Source organism: Sapajus apella, unplaced genomic scaffold (genome assembly GCF_009761245.1).
Source record: "Sapajus apella isolate SASKATOON/1434 unplaced genomic scaffold, GSC_monkey_1.0 scaffold17, whole genome shotgun sequence".
NCBI classification, from domain to species: Eukaryota; Metazoa; Chordata; class Mammalia; order Primates; family Cebidae; genus Sapajus; species Sapajus apella.
Window position 1 is genome coordinate 19,570,330 of NW_022436957.1, and position 14,939 is coordinate 19,585,268.

The following is a 14,939-nucleotide window of genomic DNA, read 5'->3' on the forward strand; positions in this document are numbered from 1 at the left end:
ATGAGGGTCATAATTGCACATAATTACACAGCGGTACAGTAAAAGATTTCTTGACTTCAAAGTCAGTAAACCAGCCAGGCGTGGTGGCTCATGCCTGTAAATCCCAGCATTTTGGCAGGCAGAGGCAGGCGGATCACTTGAGGTCAGGAGTTCAAAGACCAGCCTGGCCAACATGGCGAAACCCTGTCTCCACTAAAAATACAAAAAATTCGCTGGGGATGGTGGCGTGTGCCTGTAATACCAGCTACTAAGGAGGCTGAGGCAAGAAAAACGTTTGAACCTGGGAGGCAGAGGTTGCTGTGAGCTGAGATGGTGCTACCACACTCCAGCCTGGCTGACAGAGGAAGACTCCATCTCAAAAAAAAAAAAAAGTCTGTACCTAAGCTATGTTTCTGACTCTCTTTCTTTTCTAATGAGGTTGTTTTTGTTTTGTTTTGTTTTGTTTTGTTTTGCTTTTTCTGAGATGGAGTTTCCATCTTTTTGCCCAGACTGGAGTGCAATGGCACGATCACAGCTCACCGAAATCTCTGCCTCCCTCACCCTTCCGAGTAGCTGGGATTACAGGTATGTGTCACCACGCCTGGCTATTTTTTTGTACTTTTAGTAGAAACAGGGTTTCTCCATGTTGGTCAGGCTGGTCTCAAACTCCCAACCTCAGGTGATCCACCCACCTTGGCCTCCCAAAAGTCTGGGATGACAGGCGTGAGCCACTGCGCCCAGCCTAGAAGGGAGGCAGAAGTGAGTGGATCACCTGAGGTTGGGAATTCGAGACTAGCATGACCACCATGGCGAAATCCCATCTCTACTAAAAAAATACAAAATTAGCTGGGCATGAGGGTGGGCACCTGTAATCCCACCTACTTGGGAGGCTGAGGCAGGAGAATCACTTGAACCCGGGAGGCAGAGGTTGCAGTGAGCTGAGATCGTACCATTGCACTTCAGTTTGGACAAGAGTGAAACTCTGTCTCAAAAGAAAAAAAAATGAAGTTTCTAGTCAACTATCTGCCACTTTCTAGCCGGATGACCTGGGACAAGTACTTCACCTTCTCTGGGCTTCAGTTTTCTTAGGTTTTAGAAGAGGGATTCGGACTACAAAATTACTTTCTATGCTTCTAAGATGACAGAAACCTCAACAGTAGAGGATGTAGGACTTTGAAGAAAATACTTCCAGATTATATTTTTCCAGACCAGTTTTATTTAAATGGCTCTCCCTTTTGGAGTACAATTTAATAGACTCCAGATGAGAAAGTAAGACATATATTTTAAAAAGTAACAATACGCCGGGCGCGATGGCTCACACCTGTAATCCCAGCACATTGGGAAGCTGAGGCGGGAGGATAACTTGAGCTCAGCAGTTTGAGACCAGCCTGGCCAACTTGGTAAAACCCCATCTCTACTAAAAATTTAGCCAGGTGCATTGGTGCGTGCCTGGAATCCCAGCTACTCGGGAAGCTGAGGCAAGAGAATCGCTTGAACCCAGGAGGTGGAAGTTTCAGTGAGCCGAGATCGCAGCACTGGGTGTCGGAGGGAGACTCTATCTCAAAAAAAAAAAAAAAAACTACATGAAATCACATTTGTATAATGCCAAACAAGGAACACCACTCATAGTAGGAACTAAGAAATGCCAGTTGCATATTTTGTTTTCCCTCTGCTGTAGTACCTCCTATAATTAATCTTATAAGGAGACCCTAAAATGTGCTGGACTTCTCTCAGTCCTATGCTTCTGGGTCCACTTTTGATCTTCTTGCACCCTTCCCCTAACTCCATCATCCTCCCAAAAGGAAGGACTCACCCCAACATCCTCCACCTCCAGAATGAGTTTTCAGGTCATAAGCCCTGTTGTTGCCAGCCAACTATGCCAAACATTCACTCACGCCAAGGCCGGAACATAGGTCTGTTCCTTGTTCCTCAGGCCAAACAGAGGCTGCTTGGGTGCAGTGTACTCTCAGATTTCCTTCTTTGAAGCATCCTCTATTTTCCTGGATTCACTGTTAACATTTAATTGCCAGCTGACAAATGGTACAAAGGTTGGTAAACTGGATTTTGAACTTTAAAATCTACTGCATGTACCCAGAGGCCACAGAGAAAAGAGGGGATGTCTAATGCTTTGTGCACTAACAGGCAATTATTTACTATGATCTTTTTTTTTTTTTTTTTTTTTTGAGACAGAGTCTCGCTCTTTTGCCAGGCTGGAGTGCAGTGGAGCGATGGCTCGCCACAACCTCTGCCTCCCAGGTTCAGGCAATTCTCCTGCCTCAGCCTCCTGAGTAGTTGGAACTACAGGTGCATGCCAGGGTTTCACCATGTTGGCCAGGGTGGTCTCAATTTCTTGACCTCGTGATCCAGCTGCCTCAGCGTCCCAAAGTACTGGGATTACAGGCATGAGTCACCGTGCACAGTCCTACAATCTACTATGATCTTCCTACCGAGTAATCTCTATACCTAGATACAAAGAGATGATACTTTTTTTTTTTTTTTGAGATGGAGTCACACTCTGTTGCTCAGGGTGGAGTGCAGTGGCAGGTTGCTTACTGCAACCTCCACCTCCTGGGTTCAAGCAATTCTCCTGCCTCAGCCTCCCAAGTAGCAGGGATTACAGGCGCCCTACCATGCTTGGCTAATTTTTGTTCTTGTTTCTGAGACGGAATGTCACTCTGTCACCCAGGCTGGAGTGCGGTGGTATGATCTCGGCTCACTGCAACCTCCACCTCCCAAGTTCAAGTGATTATCCTGCCTCAGCCTTCTGAGTAGCTGGGATTACAGGCACCTGCCACCACGCCCAGCTAATTTTTGCAATTTTAGTAAATACGAGGTTTCACTACATTGGCCAGGCTGGTCTCGAACTGACCTCAACTGATCCACCCAGCTCAGCCTGCCAAAGTGCTGGGATTACAGGCGTGAGCCACCACGCCCAGCTGAGAGCTGATACTTTAGGAGGCCTAAGGATGGTTGACTGTACTTTTCAGATATCCTAAGTATTTATGAGGAGTTAAAGCACTGATCTCTGAGCTGAGTGATAGGCAGTAGTCTTCCTTTTAGACACAGTCTCAGGAGGGAAGAGAGGAAGGGCTGCCCGGAATGGAAAGGGCCCACATGGAATGGGTTTCAAATCATGTATCTCCCCCTCAGTTCTAAATAGACCTGTGCTTTTTCTCTAGAAGGCAGAAGGCTGAGGCAGGAGAATTGCTTGAGCCTAGGAGGCAGAGGCTGCAGTGAGCCAAGATCACACCACTGCACTCCAGCCTGGGTGACAGAGCTAGATTCTGTCTCCAAAAAAGAAAAAAATTACACAATTCAAAAATGGATGAAGGAGCCTGGGCACAGGGGCTCATGCCTGTAATCCCAGCACTTTGGGAGGCTGAGGCGGGCAGATCACCTGAGGCCAGGAGTTTGAGACCAGCCTGGCCAACATAGCAAAACCAAATCTCTATATGAAAATACGAATAATTGGCCAGGCGAGGTGGCTCATGCCTGTAATCCCAGCACTTTGGAAGGCCAAGGTGGGTGGATCACTTGAGGCCAGGAGTTTGAGACCAGCCTGGGCAATATGACAAAACCCCATTTCTACTAAAAATACACAAAAATAAGCTGGGCATGGTGGTGCATGCCTATAAGTCCCAGCTACTTAGGAGGCTGAGGCACAAGAATTGCTTGAACCTGGGCGGCAGAGGTTGCAGTGAGCCGAGATCAAGCCACTGCACTCCAGCCTGGGCCACAGAGCCACACTCTGTCTCAAAAAAATACAATATTAAAAAATTAAGGAAATCCTGTCCCATGAGACAATATGGATGAACCTTGAGGACATTATTATGCTAAGTGAAATAAGCCAGTCACGGTCAGGCACAGTGGCTCACACCTGTAATCCCAGCACTTTAGGAGGCTGAGGTGTGTGGATCACCTGAGGTCAGGAGTTGGAGACCAGCCTGGCCAATTGGTGAAACCCCATCTCTACTAAAAATACAAAAATTGAGTTGGGGCATAAGGGCCCTGGGGGCCGGGGGCCGGCTCCCTCCCAGGATAAAAAAAAAAAAAAAAAGAAAAAAATACAAAAATTAGCCGGGTGGCACATGCCTGTAATCTAGCTACTTGGGAGACTGAGGCATGAGAATCACTTGAACGCAGGAGGTGGCGGTTGCGGTGAGCCACGATCGCACCACTGTACTCCAGCCTGGGCAACAGAAATGACACTGTGTCCAAAAAAACCAAAAAGTGTTCATGATAGAGAGCAGTGGCCCTTTTTCTAACAAAACCAGGCTTAATTCATAAATATTCATGACTCTATCATGTCCCAGCTTTAACAACGTTGTAACCCTGTTGGCCTCAGGTGTTGTCAACTGGAAAGTCGGAGCTAACATTACTTATGGCACAAGATGATTGTAAGGGCCAGGCATGGTGGCTCACATCTGTCATCCCAACACTTTGGGAGGCCGAGGCAGGAGGAGTGCTTGAGGCCAGGAGTTCGAAGCTAGCCTAGGCAACTTGGCAAGAGCCCATCCCTACAAAAAAATGTTAAAGATTAGCCAGGCATGGTGTCATGTGCCTATGGTCCTAGCTACTCAGGAGGTTAAGGTGGGAAGATTGCTGAGTCCAGGAGTTGAGATTACAGTGAGCCATGATCGCATCATTACCCTCCAGCTTGGGCAACAGAGCAAGATCCTGTTTTAAAAAATAGGTGGGGAGGTCAGGTATGGTGTATCACGCCTGTAATCCCAGCACTTTGGGAGGCTGAGGTGGGCAGATTACCTGAGGTCAGGAGTCCGAGACCAGCCTGGCCAACATGGTGAAACCATGTCTCTACTAAAAATACAAAAAATTAGCCCAGTGTGGTGGTGTATGCCTGTAATCCCAGCTACTTGGGAGGCTGAGGCAGGGGAATTGCGGGAACCCAGGAGGCAGAGGTTGCAGTGAGCCGAGATCGCACCATTGTACTGCAGCCCGGGCCACAAAGCAAGACTCCATCTCAAAAAAATAGGGCTGGGTGTGGTAGCTCACGCCTGTAATCCGAACATGTTGGGAGGACAACGTGGGCAGATCACCTGAGGTCAGGAATTCAAGACCATCCTGGCCAACATGGTGAAACCCCATCTCTACTAAAAATACAAAAAAAATTAGCTGGGTATGGCGACACATGCCTGTAGTCCCATCTACTCGGGAGGCTGAGGCAGGAGAACTGCTTAAACCCAGGAGGCAGAGGTTGCAGTGAGCCAAGATCGCACCACTGCACTCCAGCCTGGGCAACAAAGTGAGAAGACTCCCTCTCAAAAAAAAAAAGTAGAATAAGCTGGGCATGGTGGCTCACGACTGTAATCCTAGCATTTTGGGAGGCTGAGGCTGGTGGATCACTTGAGGTCAGGAGTTCAAGACCAGCCTGGGCAATATGGTGAAACCACATCTCTACTAAAAATATAAAAATTAGCCAGGTTTGATGGCACATACTTATAATTCCAGGTACTCGGGAGGCTGAGGCAGAAGAATCACTTGAACCCAGGAGGCGGAGGTTGCAGTGAGCTGAGATCACGCCACTGCACTCCAGCCTGGGCAACAGAGCAAGACTCTATCTCAAATAAAAAAAATAGTTGTAAGGATCAAATGAGACAATTAAGGCAAACCGCCTAAGGCAATGCCTTGGCTGAGTCCCTTCCTACTCCTCTCCCCTACTCAGTTCTCCTCAGTTCTAGGAATTCTCTTTCTCACCAAGGTTAAATTCTGCTACATAAGCCAACACACATCTCTAAAAGTAACCTGTATATACCACGAGGGCTGGTTTCCAAACTTGGTCATCCTTCAAAACCTCCAAGTACCTAGTACAAGACTCAGTAAATACATGTTCATCTGTTGACTCATTAACCAAATAAAATTTTCCAAATGCTAGATAGTTAATCCCGTTTCTGTTTGTTTGTTTGAGACGGAGTCTCACTCTGTCGCCAGGCTGGAGTGCAGTGGCGAGATCTTGGCTCACTGCAACCTCTGCCTCCTGGGTTCAAGCAATTCCCCTGCCTCAGCCTCCTGAGTAGGTGGGACTACAGATGCGCACCACCACGCCCAGCCAATTTTTTGTATTTTAGTAGAGATGGGGTTTCACCATGTTGGTCAGAGTGGTCTCAATCTCCTGACCTCGTGATCCGCCCACCTCAGCCTTCGAAAGTGCTGGGATTACAGGTGTGAACTACCTCGCCCGGCCTAGTTAATCCCTTTTTTATGCCATTTCCCCCCCGCTGTTCATGAGCTGTATGTGATATTTTAAATATAAATTCCACACTGGGTGTGAGATTTCTCATGCCTGTAATCCCAGCACTTTGGGAGGCTAAGGTACGAGAATCCCTTGAGTAGGAGTTCAAGACCAGTCTGAGCAACATAGAAAGACTCCCATCTCATTAGCTGGGTATGATGGCACACACCTGTAATCCTAGCTACTCAGGAGGCTGAGGTGGGAGAATCGCTTGACCCTGGGAGGTGGAGGTTGCCTGGGCGACAGAGGAAGACTCTGTCTCAAAAAAAAAAAAGACTCCCATCTCTACAAAAAATTTTAAACATTAGCCAGGCATGGTGGCACATATCTGTGGTCCCAGTTACTCAGGAGGTTGAGGTGGGAGGATCACTTAAGCCCAGTTCAAGGCTGCAGTGAGCTATAATCATCCCACTGCACTCCAGCCTGGGTGACAGCAAGACCTTGTCTCTTAAAGAAAAAAATAGGCCAGGTGTGGTAGCTCCCGCCTGTAATCCCAGCACTTTGGGAGGGCGAGGCAGGCAGATCCCCTGAGGTTGGCAGTTTGAGACCAGCCTGACCAACATGAAGAAACCCCGTCTCTACTACAAATACAAAATTAGCCAGGTGTGGTGGCGCATGCCTGTAATCCCAGCTACTTGGGAGGCTGAGGCAGGAGAATCACTTGAACCCGGGGCGGAGGCTGCAATGAGCTGAGATTGTGCCATTGCACTCCAGCCTGAGCAATAAGAATGAAAATCCCCTCCCCAGATCACAAAAAAAAAAGAACAAAACTCTGTCTCAAAAAATAATAACTACTATTATTATTTCTATTATTATATATATTACATATATATATGGCTGGGTGTGGTGGCTCACACCTGTAATCCCAGCACTTTGGGAGGTTGAGGCAGGTGGATCACCTGAGGTCAGGAGTTCGAGAGCAGCCTGGCCAACATGGTGAAACCCCGTCTCTACCAAAAATACAAAATTAGCCAGGCATGGTGGCAGGCCCCCAGCTACTTGGGAGGCTGAGGCAGGAGAATCGCTTGAATCTAGGAGGCAGAGGTTGTGGTGAGCCGAGATTGCACCACTGCACTCCAACCTGGGCAAGAGAGTGATAGAGTGAGACTGTCTCCAAATATATATATATATATATATACACACACACACACATATCTATATTTTATATATATACACACACAAATTCCAGTATCAGGACAGGGTAATGTTGGTTGCATCAATCCATTGATGACAATGGAAAAGCATAATGTGATTCACTGCCATGAAAAACATTCAAATTTCTTAGGGTCTAGGCTTCTTTACGTGCACAAACACAGTCACAATAGGCTTTATTTAGCCATCTGTTCTGTTTTGGTTTTTTTTGAGAGAGGGTCTCGCTCTGTCCACCCAGGCTGGAGCACAATGGCACAGTCATCACTCACTGCAGCCTCGACCTCCTAGGCTCAAGCGGTCCTCCCACTTCAGCCTCCCAAGTATAATAGCTGAGATACAGGCACATGCCACCACACCTGTCTACTTTTTGTATTTTTTGTAGAGACAGGGTCTGCCTGTGTTGCCCAGGCTGGTCTCAAACTCCTGGGCTCAAGCGATCCATCCACCTCAGCCTCCCAAAGTGCTGGGTTTACAGGCATGAGCCACAGTGCCCAGCAACCATCTGTTTTTCAGAATAAGTTCTTTCTGTCACAAGGTCAAAGCAAAGCAAAAGACCATGAAACTTAAACCAGTCCAGGCATGGTGGCTCATGCCTGTAATCCAGGCACTTTGGGAGGCCGAGGTAGGTGGATCACGTGAAGTCAGGAGTTCGAGATCAGCCTGACCAATATGGTGAAACGCTGTCTCTACTAAAAATACAAAACTTAACCAGGCTTGGTGGTGTGCACCTGTCGTCCCAGTTACTCAGGAGGCTGAGGCAGGAGAATAGCTTGCACCTGGGAGGTGGAGATGGTAGTGGGCTGAGTTCACGCCACTGCACTCCAGCCTGTGCGAAAGAAAGAAAGAGACTTAAACTGGAAAGGCAAAATAAACAGAAAAAATCACAATGCATGGGCCGGGCGTTGTGACTCACGCCTGTAATCCCAGCACTTTGGAAGGCCAAGGCAGGGGGATCACGAGGTCAGGAATTTGAGACCAGCCGACCGACATGGTGAAACCCCATCTCTACTAAAAATACAAAAATTAGCTGGGTGTGGTGATGGGTGCCTGTAATCCCAGCTCCTGAGGAGGCTGAGGCAGGAGAATGGCTTGAACCCCAGAGGCAGAGGTTGCAGTGAGCCGAGATTGCACCACTGCACTCCAACCTGGGAGTTAAAACTATAATGTATTTTAATGAAACAATCAGTATTCTACTAAACTAAACAACCCAAACAGAAGATGGCTTTGGTTTTGCTTTAGCTACGCAGCTATCACTAGTGCTTAGTCATAGCAGTCTAATTCACTGTTAACCAGTAAATGCATAACAAGCTCTCCTAAGTCCTGACATTTGAGACAGAAACAGGAGGAAAAGGCCTTCTGGTCATCCAGGAGGTCTAACCAACACTGTCAGGAAAGACTACTCGCTGTAACTTAGGCAACCGAGAATCAAAGTCATTTTGTAAAAATCACTTTGAAAAAGACGTTTGAGTTTCATAAACTCCCAGGCTGACTCATTATTCGTGGAATTCCCCTAGGGCAGGAAGGGTAACAGAGAATCTACTTCTGTTTTCTTTACTACATACAGGATATTGCTAGCAAAGGCAGAGAATCACTTGTCGAACGTTAGGGGTGGTCATTTGGAGACAGCCTGATCCCTCCTTCTACAGGCTGCAGACACTGCAGGCCCGTTTCATGCTTTTCTTTTTCTCTTTCTTTTCTTTCTTTCTTCTTTCCTTCTTTCTTTTTTTCCTTTTTCTTTCTTTCTACTTCTCTCTCTTTCTCTCTCTCTTTCTTTCTTTCTTTCTTTTTCTTTCTTCTTCTTTCTTTCCTCTTTCTTTCTTTCTTTTTATTTCTCTCTCTCTCCCTCTCCCCGCCCCCCTTTCTTTCTTTCTGAGACAAAGTCTCACTCTGTTGCCCAGGCTGGAGTGTGGTGGTGTGATCTTGGCTCACTGCAACTTCCGCCTCCCAAGTTCAAGCAATTCTCCTGCCTCAGCCTCCTGAGTAGCTGGGATTACAGGCACGAGCCACCACACCTGGCTGATTTTATATTTTTAGTAGAGATGGGGTTTCACCATGTTGATCAGGTCAGTCTTGAATTCCTGACCTCGTGATCCACCCACCTCTGCCTCCCAAAGTGCTGGGATTACAGGCATGAACGACCATGCCCAGCCTCTTTTTATGCCTTTCATCACTGTGAAAATCATCCTCTGACTCATTTCTGAACCCAGGCAGGGCTGCCGAAGCAAGGCCCTCAGCAGGGCTGTCTGGGAAAGTGGGTTGTAAAAGAAATGTCATTCATTCCACAAAGGCTTGAATACTTTCGCCAGGAGGTACAATCCAGGAGTAGCTATCCTCGAATTCCCAAACACTGGTTTCAGAACATTTAAAACTTGTCAAGGGGCCGGACACAGTGGCTCATGCCTGTAATCCCTGCACTTTGGGAGGCTGAGGTGGGCAAATCACCTGAGGTCAGGAGATCGAGACCATCCTGGCCAACATGGTGAAACTCCATCTCTACTAAAAATACAAAAATTAGCCTGGCGCGGTGGCGGGCACCTGTAGTCCCAGCTACTTGGGAGGCTGAGGCAGGAGAATCGCTTGAACCTGGGAGGCAGAGGTTGTAGTAAGCTGAGATTGCGCCATTGCACTCCAGCCTGGTGACAGAGCAAGACTCTGTCTCAAAAAAAAAAAAAAAAAAAAAAAGCTTGTCAAGGAATCCAGCTAGTTTTAATCCCAGCACTTTGGGAGGATGAGGTGGGAGGAGCACTTGAGCCCAGGCGTTTGAGACCAGCCTGGGCAAGATGGTGAGACCCTGTCTCTACAAAAAAACAAACAAACAACAAAAAACCGTATCAAGGAATCCAAAGACCTTACCTTTAAAAACGGAAAAAAAACGTAAGAATACACAAGCACACATTATTTTAGTCACTAGAGCAATGACGTCATCACATATCCTGTAAAGGTATAACTATTTCAAAAAAGAAGTTAAAGGAAATGAAGCACAGAGGATGGAGCAAGTGGGGATTACAACAACTTTTAACAGCAACTGAAGTTAGAAGACAGATACCACCAATGTGCTGAAAGAGGAAAACTTCTGAACCTCAAAATCTATCAACAGTGAAATAAACCCTTCAAGAATTTTAAGATGGAGGCCGGGTGTGGTGGCTCACACCCGTAATCCCAGCACTTTGGGAGGCAGAGGCGGGAGGATCACGTGAAGTCAGGAATTTGAGACCAGCCTGACCAACATGGTGAGACCTTGTCTCTAAAAAATAAAAAAATTTAAAAAAAGAATTTTAAGATGGGCTGGTCCAAAGGTAGTAAGTTATCTCGATTGTTTATAGTCAGCTACAGATCAAACTCCTTATTTTACTTTCACTACTGCACTTGACTACTGTAATAAAAAAGAATTATAAGATAAAGACACATTCAGACCAGCACTGAGAAAGTTTGGCAAAAGCAGATCTTTACTAAAGGAAATTAGGAAGAATATACCTCAGGCAGAAGGAAAGGTGTCAAGGAACATCAGAGATTTGAGAAGGTACAAGAAGGTTAGAAAAGTAAGAAAAAATATCCTGTTAACTCTAAAAACCACAAGTATAAGGAAAAAAGATTATTGGGAAATCCAAATAACCTACCCTAGGAAATTCTAAAAACCACAAAAATATACAAGCTCACATTCCTTTGGTCATAACAGCAGTGTCATCATTAGACATCGGGTCACCTATGGAAAATTCCATTGCGAGTTGAAAAGGCAAATGACGTCTATTATTCTAAAACTAGTTCTGCCACCGAACCTCTAGAAAGGATCTTGGGATCTGCAGGGCCTCCCGGATCACACTTTGAGAACCGCTGCTTTAATCATTCTCCCATCTCCTAAGGCCAGGGCTCCTGAGTTTGCTTCCCTGACCGGCCAAGGAGAAAAGAGCAAGGTCAATGGTCGGGGGCCGCAGAGAGAATCCCACTCCTTCTTTTGCAAAGGTTACTAGAGGACACACGGGCTGCTGGTGGGGTTTCCGGGAAGACTCCGCAAAGCGCCACTAGAGGGCGCGGCTAGCGATTTCCACAGCGCGTCCCGCAGCCTACGCCGTTGTCCTACGGGTTCACACGGGCTCCTGAAAGAGAGGGTGGTGCCTGGGAGAGGAAGCGGTGCGCCGCGGGGCCGCGACCTCATTGGACGAGAGACCTTCGCCTCACGGCCCGAGGCGGGGCTTCTCGCGCTTAAGAGCTGGGCCGCGCCAGCGCTTAAGTGCGCAGCTTAGTCGTAAGTCTGCTGGGGTTTTTCCGTCACTCGCCGAGGTTCGCTGGGTCATGGTGCCAGCCTGACTGAGAAGAGGACGCTCCCGGGAGACGAATGAGGAACCACCTCCTCCTACTGTTCAAGTACAGGGGCCTGGTCCGCAAAGGGAAGAAAAGCAAAAGACGAAAATGGCTAAATTCGTGATCCGCCCAGCCACTGCCGCCGACTGCAGTGACATACTGCGGCTGATCAAGGTAGCGGAGAGCCCGAGCTCCCCTCGGGGCGTGGGGTGGAGATGGCTCCGTTTTCCGGGGTGGGGGAGGATCCACGTCTTGGGGTCTGGGCCGGTGTGAGAGCCCAGCCTGTTCCCCTTTCTGCGCCTGCCTCCCTTCGCCCCATCTCCGGTGCGGCCGCCACCCTGGGCGGGCCGCCACCGCGCCCCGCCCGCCCCATTCCCTTCCTCTGAGCTGGCCTGGCCGGAGCCTTATTTTGTTTTCCGCTTCTCTCTCTCCTATGTGCATGCCCCCAGGAGCTAGCTAAATATGAATACATGGAAGAACAAGTAATCTTAACTGAAAAAGGTAATTCAACAGCAGCGGGGTGGGGGGAAAGCGTTCGGTGCTTGGCACCTTCGCCGAGGCCGTTACCACCCCTGTTGTCCCTTCTTGCAGATCTGCTAGAAGATGGCTTTGGAGAGCACCCCTTTTACCACTGCCTGGTTGCAGAAGTCCCCAAAGAGCACTGGACTCCGGAAGGTAACTCCTCTCCCTTTCCAGAAGCCAGAGAGAGCGAGTGTTATGTAAGAAGTAGTGTTGGCGGTGTAGCCCTGACTCCACAGGCCGAAGTTACTGAGAAGTTGGACAGAAAAAAATAGCAAGGGTTCAAAGTACTGAGGAAAAAAAAATTAGATACGCTGCACTTGAGAATAATAGGGCAGGGTAAAAGAGTTTAAGTATCAGAGTGCTGTGGAGACTCGGAAGAGTTAGGTATAATGTCATTTGTTGTAATTCAGTTTCATAAAATGGTTCTTGTTTGACCCTAACGTGACCGTTTTTGTAATTGTGTTAAATCACATTTTTTTCTTTAATTTGTCCCAATCTTCAGGTTACAGTCTCTAGCTTCGCCATGTACATGGCCCTTCCGTGTACATGGATGGGCGGGGAGGTAACTAAAAGATCCTTTACACAATAAAGTAGATGATCATGATAAATGAGGTAAGGTCCTATTATCACACAGTTAAAACACGGTAGATCAGAAACCCACTGTGATACTCGCTTCCTATCTGTTTGCAAAGGAATATAAAATGGCTAGAAAGTTTAATTTGAAACCTTTGCCTCCATTTGGAATAGTAGACACCAGTTAAGAGGGTGTCAGATGCCTTTTTTTTTCTTGCTGATCCCTGTTGATTGGTCAGAAGACAGCTCAGCTAAAAGGGGAAGTTGTTTGGGTGGGTGCTTTTTTTTCTGACGTCTGTTCCTCAGGCTGTAAGAATTCAGCAGAAAACATAAGGGATGAGTACTTTTTAGAGTATGTGGGTGTTACGTAATACCTGTTTCTGGGCAATGCTGCTGCTTCTGACTCAACAAATGGGGAGAGCAAATTGAAAATATGTAAATTGGAAGGCAAGTTCTGAAATTAAACGTTGTACTTTGGCCTGATGTTCTGACCTTTAAGGAAGCAAGACTTTGTAAACTTACAAATATCGACTATTCTGAACTGCCGTGTAAACCTGACTTATTCCCAAGTCAACATACCAGTATACCAATAGGATGTGAATAATGTGTGTGCAAGTTTAAAACCGTAGCAGTTTTGCTCTGGCAAGTAATGAAAGCTTCCTGAGTGTGAGATCCAGCAGTCTGCAGAGTGGCAAGTCCACAGTTGTAGCCTGACTTCAGTGAGTTCTGATGTGTGCTTTTTGCAAATACATGTTCTCAGAACAGTGAGATCATCCAGCAGTGGCCTGGACTGCACTCATGTAAATCATGAGACACTCGTGGCTGCTTGTTTCTGTAACACATGCATGTATGTTTTTTAAAACCTATGATAGGCCTCTGATTCTGCAGCTACAACTTTTATGGAATGTTTTCCTTCTCCACATCTCATGTGATACTCTTATTACAGGACACAGCATTGTTGGTTTTGCCATGTACTATTTTACCTATGACCCGTGGATTGGCAAGTTATTGTATCTTGAGGACTTCTTCGTGATGAGTGATTATAGAGGTATGATTTAGTTTGGGGCAGAGGGTCTGAAGAGTTTAGGGCTGTAAATCCTTACAATGACTTTTAAAATCATATTTCTCTTTAACTTTTTAGGCTTTGGCATAGGATCAGAAATTCTGAAGAATCTAAGCAGGGTATGTCGTAGTTTTTGGTTTCCAAATTTGTAAGTTTACTGGATTATTTTAATGATGGAATAAAAATTGGGTCTTGAAAGCAGGCTGAAATGTCATGGGGTTTGTATTTTACTCTCTCATGATAGGTTGCAATGAAGTGTCGCTGCAGCAGTATGCACTTCTTGGTAGCAGAATGGAATGAACCATCCATCAACTTCTACAAAAGAAGAGGTGCTTCTGACCTGTCCAGTGAAGAGGGTTGGAGACTGTTCAAGATTGACAAGGAGTACTTGCTAAAAATGGCAACGGAGGAGTGAGGAGTGCTGGCGTAGATGATGACAACCTCCATTCTATTTTAGAATAAATTCCCAGCTTATCTTGCTTTCTATGCTGTTAGTAGTGAAATAATAGAATGAGCACCCATTCCAAAGCTTTATTACCAGTGGCGTTGTTGCATGTTTGAAATGAGGTCTGTTTAAAAATGGCAATCTCAGAGGCAGTTTGGAGAGTCAGATAGTTCTTGAAACTCTTTCGATAAACAACAAGGTGGTGTGATCTTAATATATATGAAAAAAACTTCATTCTCGTGAGTCATTTAAATGTGTACAATGTACACACTGGTACTTAGAGTTTCTGTTTTGATTCTTTTTTAATAAACTACTCTTTGATTTAATTGTTTGGTGTAAGCTTTTTCACTAATTCTTTATTTCTTACACATTTTTCTTGCTGTTGAAGACTAAAATGACCCGCAGACATCATTGGATAAATACAATTGCTCAAAATAATTTTTAACCCAATTTAAAGTTTTTATGATCATTTGTTATGCTAGTATTAACAAAGTCTGGATAGAAGCCAGTTGACTATCAAGGTTTTATATGTAGCAACATGTAAAACGACTTTTTTTAAATTGAGACAGAGTCTCCCTCTGTTGCCCAGGCTGGAGTGCAGTGGCGCAATCTCAGCTCGCTGCAACCTCCACTTCCCAGATTCAAGCAATTCTCAT

General features: G+C 46.3%; 1 protein-coding gene across 1 annotated transcript; it reads left to right on the top strand.

The window, feature by feature from the left end:
- Window positions 1–11,515: 11,515 nt before the first annotated feature.
- Window positions 11,516–14,609, top strand: SAT1 (spermidine/spermine N1-acetyltransferase 1). Its single transcript, XM_032286130.1, has 6 exons — window positions 11,516–11,854; window positions 12,130–12,181; window positions 12,272–12,355; window positions 13,722–13,823; window positions 13,917–13,957; window positions 14,083–14,609. The coding sequence occupies exons 1-6, from the start codon at window positions 11,789–11,791 to the stop codon at window positions 14,251–14,253; spliced, it is 516 nt and encodes a 171-aa protein (XP_032142021.1). The 5' UTR covers window positions 11,516–11,788; the 3' UTR covers window positions 14,254–14,609.
- Window positions 14,610–14,939: the final 330 nt, after the last annotated feature.